We start from the raw sequence: 24,823 nt of genomic DNA, 5'->3' as shown, positions 1-24,823 counted from the left end.
GATTTTATCAGTCCCTTTCTTCTCTAAATCTCTCCCTCTTTCCTCTTCTTCAAATCTGAATTTTTGTTTGGTAAAACAAATAGGGTTGGGTTTCATGAGGAGTTCCTAACTCCATGCATGAAGCTTTAGATACGAGTCCCTGACTTGTAAATCCTATTTGAACATTACCAAATAAAAATTCTTTCAAGTTTTGGTTCAGTGTTTTCTCAACTAGAGTCCTTAACTCTACAAAATTAATGAAGTCTTTGACTCTACCCAATTAACGGAGTCCTTAACTCTACCAAAATTAATGGAGTCTTTGACTCTACCAAAATTAATGGAGTTTTTGACACTACCCAATTAATGGAGTCCTTGACTCCCTTAAATAAAGTGGGGATTCTAATTCCTTCAAATTCTAACATGACTAATTCTTTGGGATTCGTAATTTCTTAAACAAGATTGGAATTAATAATTCTTAAAATAAAATGACCATAAAAAATTGATTTAAGGAAATTTTCTAATTCCCAATGTTCATAAAAAAAAAAAATAACAAAATTGTTTCAAAGGAGTTTTCTTTCCCTTAATTAAATTTGGGAACCTCAATCAAAATGTCATTAAAATTCCTACAAAGAAGCAAATGAAAGAAAGGGAAAATTGCTTGGACATTCAACTTCTCAAAGATAGAATTCTTGGTTCAATTTCCATAAAAACATGTTCCATGACTTATCCTTGATAATAAAATCAATTATCTCACCCAAAGCAAAATTAAGTCGATGCTTAATCAAACACCAAGTATTTGTCTTAAATGTCCATTATTTAAATTGGGCAAAATCATATTTGAGGATTTAAATCTAAAACCTCACATTAAAAACTACGAATTGGCTTGATCCTCATCAAGGGTGTGTAGGCAACCTAAATAAATTATTAGGTGTAGCCACAAATAATTAAAAACACATATCCCCTTAAACATGAAAATAAATAAACTTATGTACAAAGACAACGTGATTGGAATCGAAGGGTCTTCCCTTGAAATAAGAAATTGTAATTAAGAGATACATTATCTTAAATGGACACTACCCATATCAATAAAATTCATATGCCAAAAGGCCTATGGGTGAAATTATGTTTGATGAATTTAACTAATTTGTCAATTCTTGTTAAACATAATTTAACAATTCTTGTTAAACATAATTTGACAGCGTTTGCTAAACATAATTTGGCAATGCTTGTTAAACATAATCTAACAATTATTGTTAAACATGGGTTAGCAACTTTCGTCAACATAATTTTTGACATGCCCGGTGGGACCCATTCTCCTTTTCATCTCCAACTATGTTTCTTATACATCAATTTTCGTGTTTTAATTAGGTTTACCAATGGCTCCCCATGTGACTGTTTACTTCCACAAGCTCCCTGCAACTGCACAAAGGGCAATTGGTTGTCGCATGACATTTACCCTTGGTCGCCCTTCCGTCAAGCTCGAGGTATCGAATGATGAACAGATGACCAACATCCAAGTTTCATCAACTTCAAAGACTTCAAGGAAAAGGAGTGCGAGGAAAAATTCCAAAGCTAAAAAATCCCAAGCTGAGCATTCAAATGTGAATGACTCTAACACCATGGGTATGGCCCCAAGGCTTCTCTCCATTCAAATCATGATTGGCTCCATCCCAATCACATTGGGAACAACTAAGTCAATAATGGTGACTTCAATGAAGAAAGGGAAGCTAGTCATCCTAAAACCCCGAAGGTTAGGGTCACTAAAAAATCTATCAAGATTTCGAAGAAAGCATCACTAAAGCAAAAGGTGACTCCTCAACCAAAGGCAATGCGGCCTCGCATTCTTGAATTAACTTCACCAAAGAGTGATCCTATTGTCAAAGGAAAAGAAGTAGCCATGGACATTGATGCCTCCTTTGAAACATTGCCACCAACCAAGCAAGGTCCTAGAAAAAATGTAAGGAGTGAAGAAAGCCAAACTTCTGAATTATTTGATCACTATTCGTTAACGGCTCTTCGTGCTGAACAATAAAAAAGGGTCGAGTCAAACTTGGAGGTTCAAAAATGGGCATTCTTCTCAGGCTATTTGTTGGCAAAAGAATAAAATTTTGGATTAGAAACAAGTTCAAAGCACAAAAATGTGACAGAGATTTGTAAGGAGGTTAATAAGTCACCAAGGCCTTATTCAAGTCCTATCACACGCTCTAGGGCTTGCCTCATGTCCCAATCCATCTTCGATGATTCATTAATCTCCACCACTTCTTCTGATACTATGGAAACACAAAGTGATTTTCATAGTCCACTATACGGAGATTCAAAGTCTATTTTTCAAGAAGAAGACTTTCCAGAAATTCTAATAAATCAATTTGGCAAAGTGTTAAAGATCTCAGATGAAAGTGATTTTAAAGACATGTCGGTTCTAGTAACTAGCACCACAAATTTAGAAGAGCAACGTCAAGAGTTGCAAAGGAAACTCATTGAGAAAGATGTCGAAATAGCAACCTTGGCAGCCCAAGTAGCTTCTCAAGCAAGTACATCAGCTAGAACTCATGTGGCTACAGCCGAAGAAGGGCACACATCATCTAGTTCTATATCACAAGATGAATTGAAGACACTCATTGCTGAGGGAATCAAAGAATTTCAAGCATCTATAAATTTATCTGTTCATGGATATCGAAAACCTTATCCAGCTTATTATGATTCTATTTCATTCCCAACAGGTTATCAAAAACCAAATTTTGAGAAATTTGATGGCTTATCTAGTTCCCCTAAAGAGCATTTGGCACATTTTTATTTGGCATGTGGAGAATCTGCTTTGTTAGATGCCTTGTTGATAAGACAATTCATTCAGTCTCTTAATGGTTCTGCATTTACTTGGTACACTCAATTACAACCAAGATCAATTCATACTTGGGATGATTTACAAAGGGCTTTTCTTGCCCAATTTGTGAGTTCAAAGAAGAAAGTTTCAATCGTTGATTTAACTGATGCTCAACAAAAATCGAATGAAAGTGTCAATGACTTCATTACAAGATGGAGAAGCCTAAATCTCCAATGTTCTGAAAAGTTGACTGAACAATATGTAGTACAAATGTGTTCAAACAATCTCTTACCGGAGATTGCCACTTTCATAGGGATTGCAGAACCTCAGAGTTTTGATGCATTGGTCTCTAAGGCAAGTAAGAAAGGCAAATTGCCCGACAAAAGAGTACCATGCAAAGGGGGTGTATTTTAGAAGAAAAAAACTCAGAAGGAAAAAAGCCTTGAAATAATGGAGAAGTAATGGCTACCTTTGTCAATAATGGAAGGCAAAATGGGAAAGGTAAGGAAGGCTCGAAAAAGCTCACTCTTGAAGAGAAAAAGAAAACGAAATACTCATTCCATGATGATGATGTGGAAGGGATTTTTAATGAGTTGATGAAAGAAAAATCAATACAACTCCCTGAGCCTAAAAGACCTTCTGAAGTTGATAAGATAGATGACCCTAAATATTGCCACTACCATCGAATCATTAGCCATCCTCTATCAGAATGCTATATCTTGAAGAATATAATTTAGAAAATGATAAATGATGGTGAATTGAGGTAGATAGTTCCTCTAGTACCAACTGCTGCATCAAATAGCATTTCCTTGCTTGAGGAGGAACCAAAGTCCACTTTGCCTTGCCCACTGGGGGCAAAGCTAAATAATGTTGAAAAGGTCAAAAAGACTCTTAATGTCAAGGCTGAGTTAAGCAATCTCTCAAGTCTTTATGAGCTTATGACTGAAGCAAAATTAGACTGTTGGGACAATTCCTCTAACATGAAAGATAGAAATGAAGAAGAGTGGCAAACATATATTGGTAAGAAATCCAAGAAAATGGCTAAAAGGCCATTACCAATCATTATGCCCTTTGAGAAGCCAGGAGTCAAAATCCGTGGAAGGAAGTATTCCAAGAAAATAAGAAGAAAAAGAAGAACACTCAGAAGAAAAGCATGAGTTTAGAGGAAGAAAAATATATTCAATTTGAGAGAATGCCAATAACTCTAGTTGAATATCTTCCTAAGGAATTTCTTCAAAATCATTTAGAGGATGAGATGAAAGAGGAAGTTGTGCAATGTTGCATGGTTTCAATTGATGACAATGAACGGGAGATAGATGAAGTAACTTTGCTTTCAGGCCAACATTTGTCATTACCACAGAAGGAAAAATTAAAACAAAATGCAAAAGATGATTCTTCTAAAGAGAAAGAAGTTAATTCCTCACAACCCTTGTCACCAAGACTATGCGCTTCATGTTTGGCATGCATATTGTTTAATAATGAGGACCTCCAGCTAGGGGAAAAATTTCATAATCGGCCCTTATATGTCAAGGGCACGATTAGAGATGCATGGTTATCAAGAATCCTATTGGATTACGAATCAACTGTAAATCTTCTCCCTTATAAGACACTCAAAGTAATGGGGATGAAGTCCAAACAATTGTCCCCATCCAACTTGACCATTCAAAGCTTCAACCAAGTTGGACAAAGAGCCATGGGAACCATCTTATTAAAAGTGGAAATAGGAGAATTGTATTCTGAAGCTCTTTTCCATGTAATTGATGATGATACTTCCTACAAAGTTTTGTTGGGACGCCCTTGGGTACACATTTATGGCATAATCGGTTCCACACTTCATCAATGCTTTAAACTTTGTGATGAAGATGGAAATATGAAAAGGGTGTACACTGATCCTAACCCTTTCATGGGAGAAGAGGTGAATTATCTTGATGCCAAATTTTAAGCAACAACCGTGCTTATGCATCTATTTAAAAAAAAAAAAAAAAGGATATTGAGGAAGAAGGGTGAGGAACAACATGTTTATCCTTGTGTAAATGAGAAGTTCATTAAAAAGTTCTACAATAAAATAAAATAAAATAAAAAAGCCCACTAGGTTGAAAACCTTTTTATAAGACGACCTAGGCAAATGTTAGGGCACCAAAAAAAAAAAAAAAAGCCTGCTAGGTTGAAAACCTTTTTTATAAGGCGACCTAGGCAAAAGTTAGGGCACACACACAAAAAAAAAAAAAAAAAAAAAAAAAAAAAAAAAAAAAAAACCCCTCTGCCCCTTTGAACTACGTGATGACTTGATCTCCTTTTGGGTACGTAGACAACTTAGTATCATTTACTAAGTTCAATCACATCTTCAAAAAAATTCTCCTTTCCTGAACTACGTGTTGACTTGATCCCCTTTCAGATACGTAGGTAGCTTGGTATTATTTACTAAGTTTAGTCACATCCTCAAAAAAAAAATTCTCCCTTTTGAAAATCCCCTCTGAATTACGTGATGACTTGATCCCATTTCAGGTATGTAGGTAACTTGGTATTATTTACTGAGTTCAGTCACATCTTCAAAAAAAAAAAAAATCATCATTCTTGAACTACGTGATGACTTGATCCCTTTTGGGTACGTAGATAGCTTGGTATCATTTACTAAGTTTAGTCGCATGTCAAAAAAAAAAAAAAAACATTTCCCACCAAATAAGTGATCAATCTTATGCACGCAAGAAAATTTGCATAAGTATAAAGTGCAAATCAATGCCCAAAACAAAGAAACAAAAAAAAAAATCAAGACAAAAGATGCCGAAGCCAAATCAATCTACCACTTGGGACAATAAATTCAAAAGAAAGAGATTCCAAACCACACCAAAAAAAAAAAAAAAAAAAAAAATCAAGATACGAGTATCATGCAAGAATCACCACCGATCTCACATGACATTTGGGGGGCACTATTGAAATATGAAATTTTCAACATAAAAAAGTGGTTACATAAAAATTGCCAAGCAAAACTTATCAAAAAAAAAAAAAATTTGGACAAGTTTATGGGGTCAAAAATATATATCCTCTTAAAAAAAAAAAAAAAAACTAGCCTCTAAGCACACGCATTACTCTTCTATCTTTTTGGGAAAAACTTAATAATTTGCATCTATTATAATTTGGGATTACTACACTTTCAAATCACAAATAAACCTAGGGGTGTGATGAAAAATTATTTTACCTGCTAACGCATAATACTCATCACATCCCTAAGTTTTTTTATAATTAGAAAATGTAGTAATCCCAAATTATAATGGATGCAAATTATTAATTTTTTTCCAAAAAAATAGAAGAGCCCAGAGGCTAGTATTCTATAATTATCATATGTTTTTGGCAATTTTTTAATGTAGTAATCAATGTTTTATTTATTGGAAGATGATGTCATAATTTAGTATTAACCTTTAGGGGGAGAAAAAAAAAAAGATCATTTGAATAAATCTTATAAATTTACATATATTGAAAATGCATAATGAAATTGTAACTATAAAACTACTTACAAAATACATGTGAAAATATTTACAAAAGCTATTATGAAGAAAATGATGGATCAATGTAGAAATTTGAAATATTTACATCAGGTAAAACTGTAAAATAATTCACTACATCTAAAACATGGAATAGAAAAGCCTCTGAGCACGCACATGAAGCACGCACTCATGTGCGTGCTCAAATCCTAGTTGTGATTAAAAAATGCATCAATCCCAAATTATGATGAATAAAATGTTTTGTCCTTTAAAAAAAATAGAAGATCATTTGAGCACGTGCAAAGCGAAAAGGCCTGTTTTAAAATAAAATAAAATAAAATAATACTTGACACAAAATCTAAAATGGACATTTTTTGGGCAATCAATCTAAAATGGAAGTCTCTTGATGATGCAATGCAATAAATAAACTTTGGACTCTTCTTCATCCAGTGCGATTGAGATCTCAAAGTAATGGGTCTACCAAGTTGCCTTTGTTATTTAAAAGTACCATTTTATTGAACATGTTCTTGCAACTTTACCAAAGGTTGGTTGTAAAACCTTCAAAGTTCAAACCATGAAATATTGAATGATAATCCTATTTTTTCTCATCATTTATACTGATATTTTTTGTCCAAATTTAACACATGAATTTTTATGTCATAAGCCAAAGGAAACTTTATCTTTAATATACAAAGGAAGGGTCTACTTTATAGGTACCCTTCCTTCACATCATCGGCTTTCAAATGCATATACATCTCTCTCCAAATTCTTCACATCACCATCTTCAAATGCAATACACTCTATTTTTTTGTTTGAAAATTAAGTATAGAAAGTTTTATTTCCTATAGCTAGCCATTAAGGATGAACAAAGTAACCCATTTTTCTCATAAAAACACTCATAACTTGCATTGTCCTTGTGTCTTGCCCACTAGTGTTAACTTGCATGTTTGTAGTCTTGACTCTTGAAGCAGTGTTTTAGCCAAATCCATTATTTGCTGTGAGTGAAGCTATTTAATGTGTTTTGACTTGTCTAGATTTCCTGGACCAGTACTACCCCATAGCTCCCCCCTCTCTTCATTCCATTGTTAATCAATGGAAAAGGCCAGAGAAATAAATCTTCATATCAGTAGATCATGTCTGTAGTCTTTCTAGATTTCATGCCATTGGACATTCCCACAACACGTGCATCATTGTTTAAGTTCATTTAAACATACATACTTGATAAAGTTTTTCATATATGCACACCTTAAGTAAGTACATTTCCACAAATCATATATAGCCTATTGGAAGGATCTTTAGGCTACGATTTAACTATGGATTTAGGGCAGTGAATTAATAATTTCATACAAATATATATACCTTATGATGAGAACATTTCTTGACTCAAAGGGCTATTGTTGGTTTAGTGTGCATTGATTTGGTATTCAAAGAATATATAATCTCCCTCCTGTAATCCAAATTAAAAATGAACAATCATAATTGAAATCTTTAAAAAAAATGAAAATAAAGAAAATAGACCTAGGATATAGAGAGACCTACCCAAATTGGTTGCCTTTATTTTTTATTTTAATTTAATTTTTGGAACCCCAAATTGTAGCCGAATAGAAGTGGAGAAATGATTATGTAGCAACATCTTGAGTTTGCTATTAATACATAAATTTATATATACACATGGAAGAAGAAAGAGTACCTCGGCAAGTCCAAATCTGATATCTCACGCTCTCTACGGCCATAGTCGCTCTCTTCTACTATTTCTCAAATGAAGCTGCACTGACTTGGCACACTGGCCAACGATGATGCTGAGCAACTTGCATTGATTTCAATGACAACTTCACTGAGGTTGATTTCTCAATAGGTTTTGAATTTGGGGGTTCTATTGCGATTTTGTACACACTTTCACTAAAATAAAAATAACAACCAATACCCAATTCAAGAAATATAGAAATTTGAGAGAGAGAGAGAGGAGGGGGGGGGGGGGGGAAGAGCAGTACCATCTGCACTGAGTAGCCGTGGGAAATCGTAAAACATAGGCTTGAAGAATTGTGGCCTACAGAAGTATCTACGTGTGAATGAATTCTTGAGTAAATAATGATAAGAGAGTTTGAATATGGTTTTTCAAATTGGGTGAGGATGATAACTAATAAGGTGGTTGCTTATGGTTTTTGAATTTGGGTAAGGATGATAGCTGATGAGGATGATGAGCCATTTTAATTTGAGTTTGAAGCATGGAGGAGTGGGGAAAGTGTGAGACGTTAGGTGAAGAGTTGAGAGAAACATGGATAAGAAACTGATGGATGAGAAATATTAATTACTCATTTAACCGTATTATTTAAAAATCACACAAAAATCCAGTGTAATATTTTGTAGTAGTTTAAGATTTAAAAAAAAAAAAAAAAAATCAAGTAAGACATCAACCTGTGTTTTTATTTTTTATATATAATTTTTTCTAGAATCTAATTTATAAGTGAATCAAGCAATTTGAAAATAATAGGAAAGTGACCCTATTTTGTAGGCAATGTTATAGTGGGAGTTAGAGTTGTATTTTTACTGAAGTGTCCTTTAATTTTGCTCCTGCTTAAACCTAGGGTGTAAGGGCATTTTGGAACCCAAAAAAAAAAAAATTGGTCCAAACAGGAGAAGCCCCTTAAATAGTAGTATAGATGACAAGATGTTGAACGGTGGGATGTGTAGTTAAATAAAACATCTCTGGCCACATGCAGCACCACAATCAAAGATGGAAGGTTTGCCTTATTCAGCAAAAAAAAAAAATCAAAGATGGAAGGAAAGCAACGTGGAAATGGTTAGTTGCAGTTGCAACACATCACCAAAAAATAAGAGGATTGATATATATTAAATTGAAAAGCTAAAAAGTGGGTGATGGCATGAACACATGAAAGAAGTTAATGGTCCATGGAAGTTGCTTATGAGCTGATCAGTTGAGAAATAAAGCGAGAACGGTTTCCCAATTTCTCTATAAATTAAAGAGTCTCTAGCAAATTACAAAGGAGAGGTACGCACAAAAGAAGAAAAGCACAGCAAAACACAGAGAAAAAAAAGAAAAAAGAAAGAAGAGAGACACAGACAGAGATAGAGAGCAACAAGTAGAGGAAGAACACACAGCATTAGGTTGGGATTTTATTAGTCTCTTTCTTCTCTAAATCTCTCCCTCTTCCTCTTCTTCAAATTTGAATTTTTGTTTGGTAAAACAAATAGGGTTGGGTTTCATGAGGAGTTCCTAACTCCATGCATGAAGCTTTACATACGAGTCCCTGACTCGTAAATCCTATTTGAACATTACCAAATAAAAATTCTTTCAAACTTTGGTTCAGTGTTTTCTGAACTAGAGTCCTTGACTCTACCAAATTAATAGAGTCCTTAACTCTACCACATTAATGAAGTCCTTGACTCTATCATGCTTTAATAGAATCATTGACTCTACCATATTTTAATGGAGTCCTTGACTTTACCACATTTTAATAGAGTTCTTGTTTCTACCAAAATTAATGGAGTCTTTGAATGGAGTCATTGACTCTATCCAATTAATGGAGTCCTTGATTCTACCATATTTTAATGGAGTCCTTGAGTCTACCAAATTAATAGAGTCCTTAACTCTACCAAAATTAATGGAGTCTTTGATACTACCTAATTAATGGAGTCCTTGACTCCCTTAAATAAAATGAGGATTCTAATTCCTTCAAATTCTAACATGACTAATTCTTTGGGATTCGTAATCTCTTAATCAAGATTGGAATTAATAATTCTCAAAGTAAAATAACCATAAAAAATTGATTTAAGGAAATTTTCTAATTCCCAATGTTCATAAAAAAAAAAAAATAATAATAAAATTGGTCCAAAGGGGTTTTCTTTCCCTTAATTAAATTTGGGAACCTCAATCAAAATGTCATTAAAATTCCTACAAAGAAGCAAATGAAAGAAAGGGAAAATTGCTTGGACATTCAACTTCTCAAAGATAGAATCCTTGGTTCAATTTCCATAAAAACATGGTCCATGACTTATCCTTGAGAATAAAATCAATTATCTCACCCAAAGCAAAATTAAGTCGATGCTTAATCAAACACCAAGTATTTGTCTTAAATGTCCATTATTTAAATTGGGCAAAATCATATTTGAGGATTTTAAATCTAAAACCCCACATTAAGAACTACAAATTGGCTTGATCCCCATCAAGGGTACGTAAGCAACCTAAATAAATAATTAGGTGCAGCCACAAATAAATAAAAACACATATCCCCTTAAACATGAAAATAAATAAACTTATGTACAAAGACGACGTGATTGGAATCAAAGGGTCTTCCCTTGAAACAAGGGATTGTAATTAAGAGATACATTATCTTGAATGAGCACTACTCATATCAATACAACTCATACACCAAAAGGCTTATGGGTGAAATTATGTTTGATGAATTTAACTAATTTGACAATTCTTGTTAAACATAATTTAGCAATTCTTGTTAAACATAATTTGACAACGTTTGTTAAACATAATTTGACAATGCTTGTTCTAATAATTATTGTTAAACATGGGTTAACAATTTTCGTCAACACATCCATGGGTGACAACGAACAAATTTCACTATAAAAAATTTGAGATAATACAAATTAGTGTAGAGACACTCTCACAACCCAAATCCCAAATACACCCAAATAGCTCACTCTCAAAAATACAAACCAAAGAACTAAAAGTTCACAAATACCGAATACGAATACCAAATACGAAATACAAATTGCATAAAAACCAAAGAGAGAGCTACAAAACAAATTCAAAAGTTGCAATACACCAAGAAAGAGCAAATCACCAAACCGTAGAACCAAAACTAAGCGGTAACAAAACCTCTCTCACTATTCGAAATTGCAACCCACAAATATCAAAGAACCAAAACAAGAGAAAGCCTTGTTTTTCTCACCACTCACTAAATTTGCCGCAATAGCACTATGCTTATATAAGATACTTGAATCTGCTAACATATCTAAAACCAAGAAAGACTAGACTTCTTTTCCACACACAAAAGAAGAGTCACTCCTATTCCAAATATAACTTAAAATCAAATGGTAGACAAGATTTCTAATAGAGCTTGATAATTTCAAACAACAATAACCTAAAAGGAATAAAATTCCTTTCTTATTCAAATCCAACAAGGAGTCGAACTCCTAATTCAAAGCCATATTCTACAATTTACATCTTTAGTCTCATGATTTTCATGAAATTTTGGATGTTGTTCAGCCAAAGGTATCGGATGAGATGAACTATGTATTGACAAGGGAATTTCAGGCTAAAGAAGTATCGCAAACTTTAAGGCAAATGTATATAAAAAAAAGAAGAAGCCCTAGGTTCTGATAGTATGCCTCCTCTATTTTGCCAACGTTTTTGGTCTCATATTGGTAATTGTGTGACTAGTACTGTGTTAGAATTTCTTAACCATGGGAGAGCTCCACCAAAGTTTAATGAGACCCATATTGTTCTTGTCCCTAAAAATAAATCTCCTACCAGAGTGACTAATTTTCGCCCTATTAGCCTGTATAATGTGGTGTACAAATTAGTTTCAAAAGTTCTTGCAAATAGACTTAAAAAAATTTTACGTACTATTATTAGTGATCCCAAAGTGCATTTGTGCATGGAAGGTTAATTATTGATAATGCTATAATTGCTTTTAAAACTATGCATCATATTAGTTAGAAAAGGGAAGGGAAGATTAGTGAGATGTCTCTGAAGTTGGATATGAGCAAAGCGTATGATAGAGTGGAGTGGGTGTGGCTAGAAAAATTATGGAGAAGCTGGGGTTCCATTCTAGATGGAGAGAGCTAATGATGCAGTGTATTACATTTGTAACATATTCTATGCTCTTTGAAATGGGCAGCTGTTCCAATCTTCCTTTGGCAATCTTATAATAGACACTTTGTTTCTTTACAGAACTTCTCCTTCTCTCATAAAATTAAGACAATAGTTTAGCTCATGCTTTACCCAAGAAAGTAAGACTTTCTTCTTCTGTTCTCGTTTGGATGAAGTCTAATTCTCCAGATCTTCATTATTGCTCTGTATTTGATTTATTAGCTATCAAATAAAGCCAATTTGGGCTGTTTCTTTATAAAAAAAAAAAAAAATTAAAAAAATTAAAAAACTTTTGTGTGTATCCAAAAAATTTGATAAAACAGAGGAGAAAAGTCAAAAAGAACAATGAAGTTTAAAGGATAAAAATGACAATTCACAAAACATTAAAAGATGTTATTTGTATTTTTAAAAACTTTTTTTTAAAGGATAATTGGGAAACAGAGTTGTGGACTTGGAATTGAAAACTAGTGGAGAAGAACAGCCCATGGGCCATGGCTATCTAAGAATTAGACGGGCTGGAGTAAAGTCTGTGAGGCCCAACTAAAGCTGTAGCGCTCCTTGCAAAATAGCAGAACTGCCCTCCCCATTTCACCGTATTTGCAAACCCCACCACCTTTCCCACTCGAAACCCAGAATATGATGGGTTCTGCAAAACCGGTTCGGATATCCGCCCGCTTTCCCTGCCTTCTCTTCCTCGCAATTTCGGCCTGGGCTTCCGTTGCCTCCGCCACTGAACCTTCTTTGGGTACCATTTCTTCCATTACATATTCTATTTCGCAATCTTGGGTTTTTTTTTTTTTTTTTTTTTTTTTTTAATTTGTTATTTTATAGTAGAATTGGATTTTCATTTCTTTTTCCTTCCCATATGGTTCTATTTGGTGTCAAAGAAAACTGAGGAAAAAAATGTCATTTTATATGCTGTAAATTAAATGTAGCAGGCTTATTATTGGGTTTTTTTTTTTAGGGTAAACAATGAAAAAATACCTTTTTAATTTTAATTTTTTTTTATGCTTTGCTTTTTATTTACAGCCAATTGATTAGTAACATATAGTTATCTCCTTTTAATTAGGTAAAATTATGCTTTGATGTTTTTGCTTATCGGTGTAAAATGTTACAGTCTGTTTCAGAAATAGATGTTTATGCTAAGGAAAATTATATATCATTTTTTTCATTATACAACAGCATTTGAATCAGTTCATGTGATAGAATTAAGCGTTCCATTTCAGTTTATTTGTGATGCACATTTAAGTCTTAGATACCAAGTTTGGATGTTATGCCCTCTGTTTGGTTTTTGAGAGATGAAGTTTTAGGGGAGTGAGAGTTCTGTTAGGTACATTTGGAGGTAGAAATGGGTGTGGCTTTTGAATGGGTAGATGGGTAATGATTTTTTTTTTTTTTTTTTTGTGTTTTTTTTGGTTTTTGCAGTTTTTGGTGAATCTACTAGGCTGCAGCTATCTCATGGCTTGCGAGTAAATACTTCTACTGGTTCAAAGCCTGGCACTTCAGTGGTTTGTGAAAGAGTTCATATACGGGGATTGCCAAGGCTTAAAAATCTCGGAAAAATTGCCCATGTAGTGAAGGTGAATGTATCGCAAAGAGATCCAAGCATTCGTACGTTGAAAACCGAGGTTTGTTTCCATAGGTGAGTCATCATATCGTGCGGTTTTCACACCTGACTTTGCATACCTAAAGACTGATTTGACTGGATGGCAAAAATAGGTTTCTGTAGTGTAATTCCATATTCTTGAGGTTATAATTCCTTTTAGTGTTGCTGTTGCTTTGGAGAAGTTGGCAGACATGTAGCAATTTTATATTTGTTCAAGATAAAGAATTCTACTACTTGGTCTAATCCATTATTTAAATGTGGGAAGTACGCATGTGGAAGAGTGATCTTGGCTGTATAGCTGTAGTAACAATCTCAAATAACAGAGATTTTGAATTTGGTTACATTAACTCAATAATTTCAATTGATATCGTAATTTTAAGAGTATAATGCAGAATTGACTTTATTAATGAGGTACCCATCTGTCTCAATTCTCACCTAACAATTAAGTAATTCTTTTTTAATATTCATTTTTAAGTGGTTAGAAATATTACTAGTTGAGTCAAAGAATGGTTGAAGCATATGTTACCAATTTAAAAGCATATTTTTAGTAAATAAGAGTGGAATGTTTACTTTGCAGGAATGTCTCTCTTGGCGTCGGGATGTGCCCTCAAGGTCAGTGGGAGAAAGTTGTTAAGGGATTTTGGGTTAGGTCCATGTCACCTTTTGATCACAGGATCTTAGATATACGAACTGCTGGTTCTTCCTTAGAACCCTTTGAGGTGTCCATTGAAGAAGGTAATTGTTTTTTGTTTAATCTGTGGATACCTTTTTAACCTACCATTATCTATGAAACTAGTAACTTGTTCCATTACTTTGTTGTTTTTTTCTGCAGAATTTTTTTTGTATCGCATAATATGTTTAATCCTGGGAATAGTTTTGATGAGCCTGGCATCCCCTCTGAGCAAGTCATTTGTATTTTATTATGGAGGTGCAATGTCAATTGGGGTCATCCTTGTAATATTGATCATCCTTTTTCAGGTAATATAGTTTTCCATTACTATTAATATTATGGATATCATTTACAATTTTAAGCTGTCAATGTAATTTGAATTTTCTGTTAAGATTTATTGGACTTGCCAATTAAGTATTTAGTCCATGTTAACTATCAGTTATATTTTCCAAGAACCTTGTTGTTCAACTAGTTGGCAAATCCTGGAGTTTCTAAAAGAGACATTTAAGGTTCAAAACCCCCCTCCCTTAATTATCGAATTATCAACAACAAAAAAAAAAAAAAAAAAAAAAATCAGTTTTACCTAACTTTAGATAAAATGGTTAGTGGTAACTAAGACTTCCTTGTTTTCGTTGTTCTTATTTTATTTGTGCACAAAATCTGGAGGTGCGTGTGAGGATGATGTTTTTGCCCTTATTAGTCTTCTTCTCCAGTGTTTCACTTATGATTTTGTTTGTGGTGGTGTCTATTTGATATTCATTTGCAAAATCTTTTTTTTTTTGTTCAAATTTGTAATTTTAGTTGCAGTGTCTTCAAGTACCAATATCTCATTATTTTAATATCCATTCTGATGTCTTTCCTCCTACTTCTCCTTTTTATTCTTCTTCTTTCCTTTGGTTAAAATTGGTTGTCCTAGTTTTGCTTCCTTATTGTTACTTGGGTAAGGTTTCCTAACTGTCCAAAAGAATTTACTGGATCCCACATTCAGTTTGAAGTTTGAAACTCATATATGCTTTGCATTCAGTTTGATATTTGACATCTCTTTAAAGTTTGTTTTAATGTGTATTACTGATTTTATCTTATGCATTTCTTTTCAGCTCAAATTGGATTTATCAGTTTTGTTGTTGTAATTTATGTCAGCTTGTTGGTGGGGTTGAGGCTTTGAATGATTTTTGTGTCTCTAACTTCAGCCTGGAGAAATTATTTTAGTTGCTTTGGCATGTCTCTCATATTGTAATATCTTAGTATTGTTCTTGTTATTGATAGGGGATGAAGCTTCTCCCAACTGGCCGAAGGAACTCTCTTGCAATTTTTATGTACTCATCTGTTGTGGGTATCAACCTTGAATCAACTCACTTTTTCCCTTCTCAGTTGTATCAAAGAGATTATGTGAATACAATGATTTTTTTTTTCTCAGGTTGGTTTGGGATCTTTTCTTCTCCGTTACTTACCTGGATTGTTGCGTACGATACTTACAGAGATAGGAATCAGTGAAGACATGTATAATCCTGTATGTAAGTTATATTAAATTATTCTGATAACTGCCTTGTAAGTCTATTATATAAAAAAAAAGGTTTAATTACCATTTTGGTCCCTAATGTTTGCCTTATGTGTTGATGCATAAAGTTCTGGGTTGGCTTTATTGCCATGGCTTTGGCTTCTGTGGTAAAGTGGCGGGTGGGAATGCAATAAAATGAATAAATATTATATATCAAAAAAGAAAATAGCCCAGGTTAAAGCACAGATACAATCATACTAGTCATCTACATTATCCAGTTGCAGTTGAGAGCTTGGCAAGACCTATATTAGGGTTTATTTTTGTTAGCATCATTGTAAGTGATTTAGATAATTCTACAGTTGGAATATGCTGATTAACTGCTAGCACTTTACCACTCTTACTCCCCCTAGGAAAAGGGTAAAATTATCTATTTCCCTGTTCAAACTGGAGTGTCTCCTTGAAGTTGTTTCATGGAAATTCGCTAATGTCTACAAGATTTTGCAGTGTACAGTTGTATAATAAAATGTATTCTTCCCTTTTCTTAGTTTTTGATTGTCATCCTTCCAATCTATTAACCTTTACATAATTAAAAAGAAAAGTTTTCTTTGGATGTGTATGTAATATTGGTTGCCTAAATTGAAACTCAAATTCTTAATTCAGTCAGAACCATAGAATCACACCAATATTCTTTATGTTGATCATTTGGTATCTTTGTTTCTGTTATTGTATCCAGGATTTCTCGTGTATTAGAAGTTTCATTTCTGTAGTGCACTTGGATTTTGTGTTAAAGCAGGCAGTGGCTGCTATATTGAATGCTTCATTCAAATTAGAAAGGAAAAAATTTGGCTTTTTAGCAGCTCCCACTTAAAAAATTAATTTGACAACATAATTGGCTGTTATTTACTATTTGATTCATAAACCATTTTTTTATGCATAATTTTAGATTACAAAAACTTGAAATTTTAAACATTTGGTTTATGACATAGCTATTGATCTTTGATTTTCTGTAAATTTTGCAAGCATGAAGGATATAAGAAGAAAATGTAATCTAATAGTGGATTTGTCAAATTCACATCCAATAAGAAGATATTAAGTGGACTTGTAGTCATTGGCTACAACCAAGTTTGCAGCTAAACTTTTTCCAATTAGAAAAGCCCTGCGCTTTAGATTTATGTAGTTATAATAAATGTGGAAGTACTATAGGTATTAACTGATGGTAATGCTTAGCAAATTAAGAAATTGAGATGTTTCTTGAAATTGTGAATTGCAGTTGGCAATATTTCTGCTGGCTTTTCTTGTTCTGACCGGAGCATGGATGGGCTTCTGGGCAGTCCGTAAACTTGTCCTGACAGAAGATGGATCAATTGATATAAGCACCTCAAACTTTGTTGCATGGTCCATCCGTATTTTGGCTGCTGTTATGATTCTTCAGGTTTCTTTTCATTGATCTCAGAAGTATCAAATTCTTATTCCCCACGTGTATATATAGCAAACCATGATCTAGTTTATTGCATATGAGTGTTTCATTCTTGAACAAAAGGTAACCACCTTGACAAGTATGTTCTGCTTTCAGAGTTCTGCGGATCCTCTACTGGCAGCAGAAGCTTTGATTTCTGGAATAATGATCTCTTCATCATTGTGGAGAATTTTTAGATTCATTCGTCGCCTGTACAAGTATGATTTAACTATTCCGGAGCTTAACGATTACCTTCCATCATCAGGAATTCAAGATCTGCTTCCTTTTCATCCACTAAGGTCTTCAGCACTGATATGTTTAATAGGTGTCTCCAAAATTTGATAATGTGGGAAATGTTCTGTGGTTTTTTTATTTTATATTGGGAGGAGAGAGAAGGGGTGGGGGGGAATACTTTCTTAGTTTCCAGTAATCTGAAGATGATTTATTGATGGGCCTGGAAAAATTATGCAACATATTTGCATGATCTTTTGAACCTTTTTAGCTCTAATAACTCATCTTAAACTATGTGCAATATCATCATGCATATTCCTTTTCACTTGTCAGGTGTCCCGTGGTTTCAAATGCATTACATTTGTGAACTACTTGTACAGGAATACAGTGAAATCTCCAAAAAAGAACCGCAGGAGATCTCGGGTTCCTTATTTATCAGCCTTTGAAGATTCACGTGACAAATATACATACAAGGTTCAGAGTGATGAAGACCCCATTTTCCTTGCGCCTCGAACCAAAAATTTCACTCTGGCTTCATGCAAATCTGCTGAACGAGGTTTGCCTGATTCTTGTATTCTTAATCTAACTAATAAAAAGAAATATATTAGGATCAATGCCTGTTACACACTGGAAATGCTCTTTACACATTCAATCCTTCAGGTTTTTCCAGGACATCACCTTGTCAGCAGTCAGATTCAGAGTTGTACCCTTCCACATTCCATACTACACCTGAAAAGAAAATTTTCTCGAAGGCTGAGTGGAAAAACTTCACCAGACACTCCACAGAGAAAGCTATGGAAGAACTTGTTTCTTCGCCTGATTTCAGCAAATGGCTTATTGGTAATGCAGAAAGAATCACTGTAGACCCCAACACATCTAGAGCTGAAAAGCGTCGTAAGTGGCTCTTCTGGTTTTAAGCAGCCATCACTATAGCTCAAAGTAGTGGACACATTCTGGTTTACTTGTTTGGTAGGATCAATTAAACATCACGATATTTACCCAATTAGGCTGTTGTTTTCATTCAGTTTACCCCTCTCTCTCTCTCTCCAGGGATTGAACAGGTGGGGATTGATTAATAGACTGTTTCAACAGTAATATCGTTGATGTGTCCACTGCTTATTGTGGCTTTGGATTTTGTTGGCCATGTCATGAAGCATTTTGTGTGCCTAGCCTAATGCTCTCTGGGAAGTATTCCTTGCATCCTACTGTGATTGCAATGCAAGGAAATCTCAGTGGCCTATGCTGTATTAACAGTTAATACTACAATAGTGCGAGGCTTGTTGGTGCTGTGCCAAATCTTATCAAGGTGGTGCTGTGCCTGCTATGAAGATGAGATTGTTCAAGAAATTAGATTTTATCTCTTCTTCTTTTTTTCTTTTCTTTTTTTTTTTTTTCTCTTTTTTTTTTTTTTTTAGGGGGTAGAGAGAGAGAGATTGTGTAATTTATGTGCATAGGTTGTTGTACGTGCTAATTTCACTGTGATTTTTCCTCCAGTACAACAAACCCTGGGTACCAAGATTGATCGCCTTGTTCATGGGATAATTAAAGAGCTCAGTGAATTAATTTGTACCCAGACTCTTTTCTTCTTTCACACTTGCAGTCAAAGGTTCAGATCAGACACAGCATTTTCCTCACACCACTCAATAATTTTTTTGGGTAAATAAGGGAGTTAACTTTCATTAATTTTTGGCTAACAAATAAAAGAAGGGTGTAACCTAGCTAATATGTTTCAGTTTCACCGCAAGTTAACTTTCATTACCCAAAAAAAAACAAATTCTGGAACATCATAATATTGGATGACAGAGCTTATCTAGGTGGACTCCAGTTAAAAAAGAGCTGAAGATGCGTTTGGCAGTTCAGACTCTGGGAAAAAAGTGTAAACCATTCCGCTGCACTTTTTGACATTTAAAAAAAGGCCAAACGGGTGGGTTCTGGCTGTTTCAAAGACGACAACATTTATGCGGTTTTTTTGAATGTTATAATTTGCGTGTCTTAATTCATTTTTAGTTTTCGTGAGTCTTGGTATAATATTTACTTATTTTATATTATATTATTTTAACTTGTGACTGGCACAAAAATATATTTAATATCATTTGAAAGTTCTTTGCTCATCCAAATTCTCTACTTTCTTGCAATATTGTGTTTTGACTGCACATGCCATCACAATGAATGTGACAATTATATAGAGAAATTGTTTATACTTTATATAGCCAATGGTAAATAAATACAAACCAGAGATGGAAAAAGAAGCAGATAATATTGAGAACTAGTATTATTCTTGTGTGATGCAGTGATGCACGGCTTGATGAAGATTCATAAGCTCATTTTTTTTTTAAATAATTAAAACTAAATTATTAAATAAATAGTAATAATAAATTATATAACAAGTAAATAATTTTAATAAAAAAATTAATTTAAGTTTTGATTGTTTAGAGTTTAGACTTTACTAGTGTTTATCTATTTTTATATGTTAATTTTTTTTTGGTGTTTTGTGTTAATTGCTTAATATGAGATATATAATGAGTTTGATAATTCCTATTTGGGTTATTTTTAATCTATACCTTAGCTAGCACAAACTATAATAAACAAAATAGTTCCTCAATACCGATTTTTTTCTAGTGATAGTCTAATTAAAAAAATCAACACACGCACAAATTAGATACAATAACCAAAAGCAAAAATCAAAACATACACAAAAGAGTTAAAAAATTTTAGAATATAAAAAAATAAAAAAACTTATATAAGAGAACCAAGAACTTAAATGGATGTTCATTGTTTTGCTTCTTTATAGTAAACTTCTATAAACTTCTTTTGGCATAATATTTTACATGCAAATTCAGAAGTAAAGAACAATAAGTAAGATGGATTTATTAGATTAAAACATAAGCATAAGTTGAATTTTCAAAAAAAATCATAATAAATACAACAACGTGAGGTGTATTGTGTGGGATTTAATTATATGGATGACTTATTGGTTAAGAGGGATTGTATCGAAAAGCCATGGTTGAATATATATTAAGTTCTGAAAATTTTGATAATAGATTTTTAGTTGGAGTAAAATTTAAATTTCTAAAACTTAGATGATAAAGTTTTATCTAAATTAAATTATTGTTAAATCTTATCCTCTAGTCAATAACTTTGAAATTTAATAACCTAATAAAATAATAATTTAATGAGATGCAACTTGAGGAAAAAAAGCAAAAACAAAAACAAAAACAAAAACAAAAATGTGGGTGGTGTGGGATTTAAGTTTAGAAATTTTTTATAATAGACTTTTAGTTTGAATAGAATTTAAATTTTTTTTAAAGTATTGTTAAATCATGCAACTTGAGGGAAAAAAAAAGTGAGTTGTGTGGGATTTAAGTTTAGAAAATTTTGATAATAGATTTTTAGTTTGAATACGATTTAAATTTGTTTTAAATTATTGTTAAATTTTATCCCTTAGTTAGAACATGATTTAAAAAAAAAAAAAAACTTGAGTTTTTGTGTGGGATAGTTTAGAAATTTTTTTATAATAAAATTTTAGATTGAATAGAATTTAAATTGTTGAAATTTAAATGATAAATTTTTACCATAGTTGTTAAATATTATCCCTTAATTGAGGAAATATATTCTAACAAAAAATATATAATTAATTTACTAATTAATGAGAGTAGTCACTTGATGCAATCATGACTTTTAATTCAACTTTTATTTTATATATATTTTTTCAAACAGTATTAAGTGATAGAGTTAAAAAAATATTGTAAGAAATTTTAAAATTTTATATCATAAATAAACTATCTATCGAAATAAATTGAAATGATAAAATAAGATAAACACGTCTCTAGCACTCGGGTTATATTATCATTTATCCATATAAAGAATCTGAGAAATAATTATTTTTAACAAAAAGGAGCATATAAAAAGTGGAAACTACTTTTTAAATTAAAATTTAAAAATAAAAAAGATATTTTCTTCTTCTTCTACCTTCTTTTTCTTTCTTCTTAAAAAAAAAAAAGATATTTTTAATTTTTTTAGAAAAGAGAGGAAAAGTTAAAACTTGAAACTTCTAGTCTTCTACACGTTCTACACTTCTACTACGTACTTTTGCTTTCCTATTAGCTTTACGAGTGCGATGCGATCAACTTTTATTCTTTACCTTATTGCTAAGGCAGAGTAGAACCGTGTCTCTCGCCGTTCTCTTTTGAATCAGTTTGGGCATCGAAATTCGAAAGGAAACTTCGTTTCAGATTCCAGTCTCATACTTCGTTGCCTTTATAGTTTTCTTCTATAAAAACCACCTTAAGCCTCAAAACTTATTCCAGTCGTTCTCAAATATTTTAGTTAAGCAGAAGGAGAGATTTGTTTTTGTTGTGAAGAAAAAATGAGTAATTACTACCCCCAGCAACAGCCTCCAGTTGGTGTTCCTCCTCCTCAAGGTAAAACGTGATCTCAGAATCTCATATGGGGTTCTTTTGAACTTAAAACAAGTACTAGTTTTTGTGGTTAAATATATATATATATATATATATATATATGTTATATAGTCTAAAAGCATTGATGGGTTTTTGTTGTTGAATTCATGTAGGTTATCCAAAGGATGCTTATCCTCCAACAGGATACCCTGTGCAAGGCTATCCTCCACCTGGGTACCCGCCACAACAAGGGTATAATCAGTACTCACAGCCTCCTAGGCAAGATCAGTCTAGTTGTCTTGAAGGATGGTATGTTTCTCTCTCTCTCTCTCTCTCACACACACACACACGTGGTTCTAAGCATTATTGGATAATTAGTTTTGCTGGTACATTGTGGTATATGTTTTGCTTTTCGTCTTTTTTCAAGCAATTGGGAATTTTTACCTTTTGTTCCAAACAAATTTTTTTTTTTTTACTAGTTAATTTTAATTGTTTGGGTTTGGTTTTGAAGAGGGTTGCACTGTTTCACACGGCTTATGTTATGTTGCTAATTTATTTTATAATAAAAATATTCGTCTACATTTTTGGAATGTGAAGTTTGAAGATTTCTGGTCTCCTTTGATCTTTTAATTGTTCAGCATATTAGTTTTTTTGGGGTAATTATAGGAGATACTGTTAAAAACTGGACACGGGTCAGCTCCAGTGCACTGCAGCCAGCACCATATGAAAACGTGTTTGTGTTGGCTCTAGAGCACTGGAACCCTTACCCTTAAAAACCGCAAGAAGTGTCAAGTGTTAACAGTATGAGAGAATTGAACTTTAGGCAGATCTAACAAGCATAGAGGTTCTTCGTCATCCGGGGGACGTTTAAATAAAAAAATCTGTACGCTTCTTCCCTTTCCTAGTGTTCAATGGTGCTCTGCTGTAACATGTACAACAGATTCTTGCTTTCACAGACAAAAGGCATCAAGTAACTTAGGCTAGTATTAAATTCAATTGCAATTTAGCAGAGTAAGCTATACATAGCGTAAAACAATCCTCTCCATATATCTTTGAAATGTGCATTGGCCTAAATGCGGCTCTAGGGTCTGATGATTTCCTAATGTGCGCCTCCTCAATTTAAAGGACACAATTTTGAAATAAATACCTGAGTTAGTAGTTAAAATGTGCATTGGCCTAAATGCGGTTCTAGGGTCTGATGATTTCCTAATGTGTGCTTCCTCAATTCAAAGGACACAATTTTGAAATAAATACCTGAGTTAGTGGTTAAAATGTGCATTGGCCTATATGCGGTTCTAGGGTCTGATGATTTCCTAATGTGTGCTTTCTCAATTTAAAGGACATAATTTTGAAATAAATACCTGAGTCAGTGGTTAGCTCCAGTATTTTTTTCAGTGCATTATAGTTCCACATCTACCATTGCTATTGCCATATTGATTTTGGTTTTTTGTTTTGAAATCTCCATATGAATGGTGACGTACCATTTAACTTTGCCTTAGTTGAGGGAGATTCTATTCTTTGTGCCTTCCAGCGTGGAATATTTGAAAGCAGAGAATAATTATTTTTCAACCATCATTTATGGTAGCAATTTTGCACTAGTGAAGATGGCATCTTTTGTATTTGAGTTTTCGTAAACACTAGGCTGCATACATTGTACTAAAAAATGCAAACAAGTATTTGTTTCTGATAACATGGATCAATTAGTAAGAACTATTTAATTAGGTGATATTTGTATTTAAAAATATGAAGCTAAGAAATATGGTGATTCGGGAAAAATTAACATGGTTTGGTGCTTTTTGCAGTTTAGCAGCACTCTGTTGTTGCTGCCTTTTGGATGCTTGCTTCTGAGGAGGACCTTCAGCTACGCAGCCATGGTCATTCATCTATGACGTCTCTTATTTGTTAGAGTGGATTCATGTTTAGGAAAAGTACTTTCGTCTAATGTCTGAGTTGATATTTTATTTGGATATGTATAAACACTAATTAAAGATTTTATAATAAGTAATTACTTTTGTGATAAATGTTGGTATGTCTTTTATTTGCAGTTTGTTGGATTATCTGCAATGCAATTCTGCTAAATGAACCAATTTTTTATTTATTTTATTTATTTTTTTTAAACATTGTAGATTGGTTCTCTCTCGGGTCTTTGTATGATGCAGGGCATTTTAAGAGGTTGTTTACATTTGCAGCTAGCCTTTTGTAAATCAATTTTTGTATGCGAATGAAATAGGTATTTGAGCGCTTTTCATGAAACTTTGTGTTCTTTGTTGAAGTGCCTAACCACTATCAATTTGTTCTAAACAACTCACATCTCATTAAGTTCTAATTCATATCACAACCCATCATACTTCCCTGCACCGTTGTACTTTCCCAGTTTCTAAGAACACTTGCAAGAGTTTTGACGCGTTGAAGCTTTTGGGCTTATCAAGTGTACTAAGATTTCTTTGGGTTTGATGAGCAGAATAGATCCTCTCCATTTCACTCTCGATTTAACATTTAAGATTTTATTTCGTCTCTAATAAATTACATGGTATCATGTTATTTGGCACTAGATATACTAATTAAATTTGTAATACATTCCAAACCATTAAATGAAGCCATTTAAACCACTAATTTGGATTGTAGTGAGCCCGTGACCATAATTTAATACTTGCACGTAGTAGTTGTCCCTTTTGTAGAAGGTATTATCACTTGCCCAAGCAAGCAGATTGCTGAAACTTGATGCATGCTTAATGCCAGATGATAGACTTGAAGAAGATGCTAGGGACCAAATATTTTTACTTAAATTTAGGTGCAGGTATATCATCCGAAATGCCTTAGCAGTTAGTAGGACCATAC

The 24,823-nt window shown here is 33.2% G+C and overlaps 2 protein-coding genes across 6 annotated transcripts in view; both read left to right on the top strand.

Moving 5' to 3' along the window:
* LOC126732919 (uncharacterized) overlaps positions 1-19,161 on the top strand; it is a 66,790-nt gene extending 47,629 nt beyond the window's left edge. The window contains exons 1-11 of one of the 5 annotated variants that reach the window (XR_007659577.1): positions 12,705-12,872; positions 13,553-13,769; positions 14,311-14,468; positions 14,566-14,711; positions 15,670-15,732; positions 15,821-15,913; positions 17,172-17,333; positions 17,475-17,656; positions 17,969-18,144; positions 18,249-18,557; positions 18,639-18,757. Coding sequence is in view for 3 of the 5 variants with exons in the window: in XM_050435986.1 (XP_050291943.1) it covers positions 12,764-12,872; positions 13,553-13,769; positions 14,311-14,468; positions 14,566-14,711; positions 15,670-15,732; positions 15,821-15,913; positions 17,172-17,333; positions 17,475-17,656; positions 17,969-18,144; positions 18,249-18,482; positions 18,639-18,664 (1,566 nt within the window). In the remaining 2 variants the exon portion in view is untranslated. Of the gene's footprint in view, positions 1-12,702; positions 12,873-13,552; positions 13,770-14,310; positions 14,469-14,565; positions 14,712-15,669; positions 15,733-15,820; positions 15,914-17,171; positions 17,334-17,474; positions 17,683-17,921; positions 18,145-18,248; positions 18,558-18,638 lie in introns of those variants that run through there. The other 4 variants (XM_050435989.1, XM_050435986.1, XM_050435987.1 and 1 more) reach the window with 4 other exon arrangements.
* Positions 19,162-21,657: 2,496 nt separating this feature from the next.
* LOC126732918 (protein CYSTEINE-RICH TRANSMEMBRANE MODULE 13) lies at positions 21,658-24,006 on the top strand. The gene is made up of 3 exons (XM_050435985.1): positions 21,658-22,009; positions 22,159-22,294; positions 23,788-24,006. The coding sequence occupies exons 1-3, from the start codon at positions 21,955-21,957 to the stop codon at positions 23,831-23,833; spliced, it is 237 nt and encodes a 78-aa protein (XP_050291942.1). The 5' UTR covers positions 21,658-21,954; the 3' UTR covers positions 23,834-24,006.
* The last annotated feature ends 817 nt before the right edge of the window (positions 24,007-24,823 follow it).

The sequence above is a fragment of the Quercus robur genome, chromosome 6 (assembly GCF_932294415.1).
Source record: "Quercus robur chromosome 6, dhQueRobu3.1, whole genome shotgun sequence".
Taxonomy (NCBI): Eukaryota; Viridiplantae; Streptophyta; class Magnoliopsida; order Fagales; family Fagaceae; genus Quercus; species Quercus robur.
Note: the sequence above shows the minus strand (reverse complement) of the source record. Positions and strands in the feature narration are given on the sequence as shown.

Coding starts and splice junctions, on each gene's coding strand:
- LOC126732918 (XM_050435985.1), top strand. CDS start 21,955: ATGAGTAATTACTACCCCCAGCAACAGCCTCCAGTTGGTGTTCCTCCT. Junction 22,010..22,158: donor TGGTGTTCCTCCTCCTCAAG/GTAAAACGTGAT, acceptor GAATTCATGTAG/GTTATCCAAAGGATGCTTAT. Junction 22,295..23,787: donor TCTAGTTGTCTTGAAGGATG/GTATGTTTCTCT, acceptor TGCTTTTTGCAG/TTTAGCAGCACTCTGTTGTT.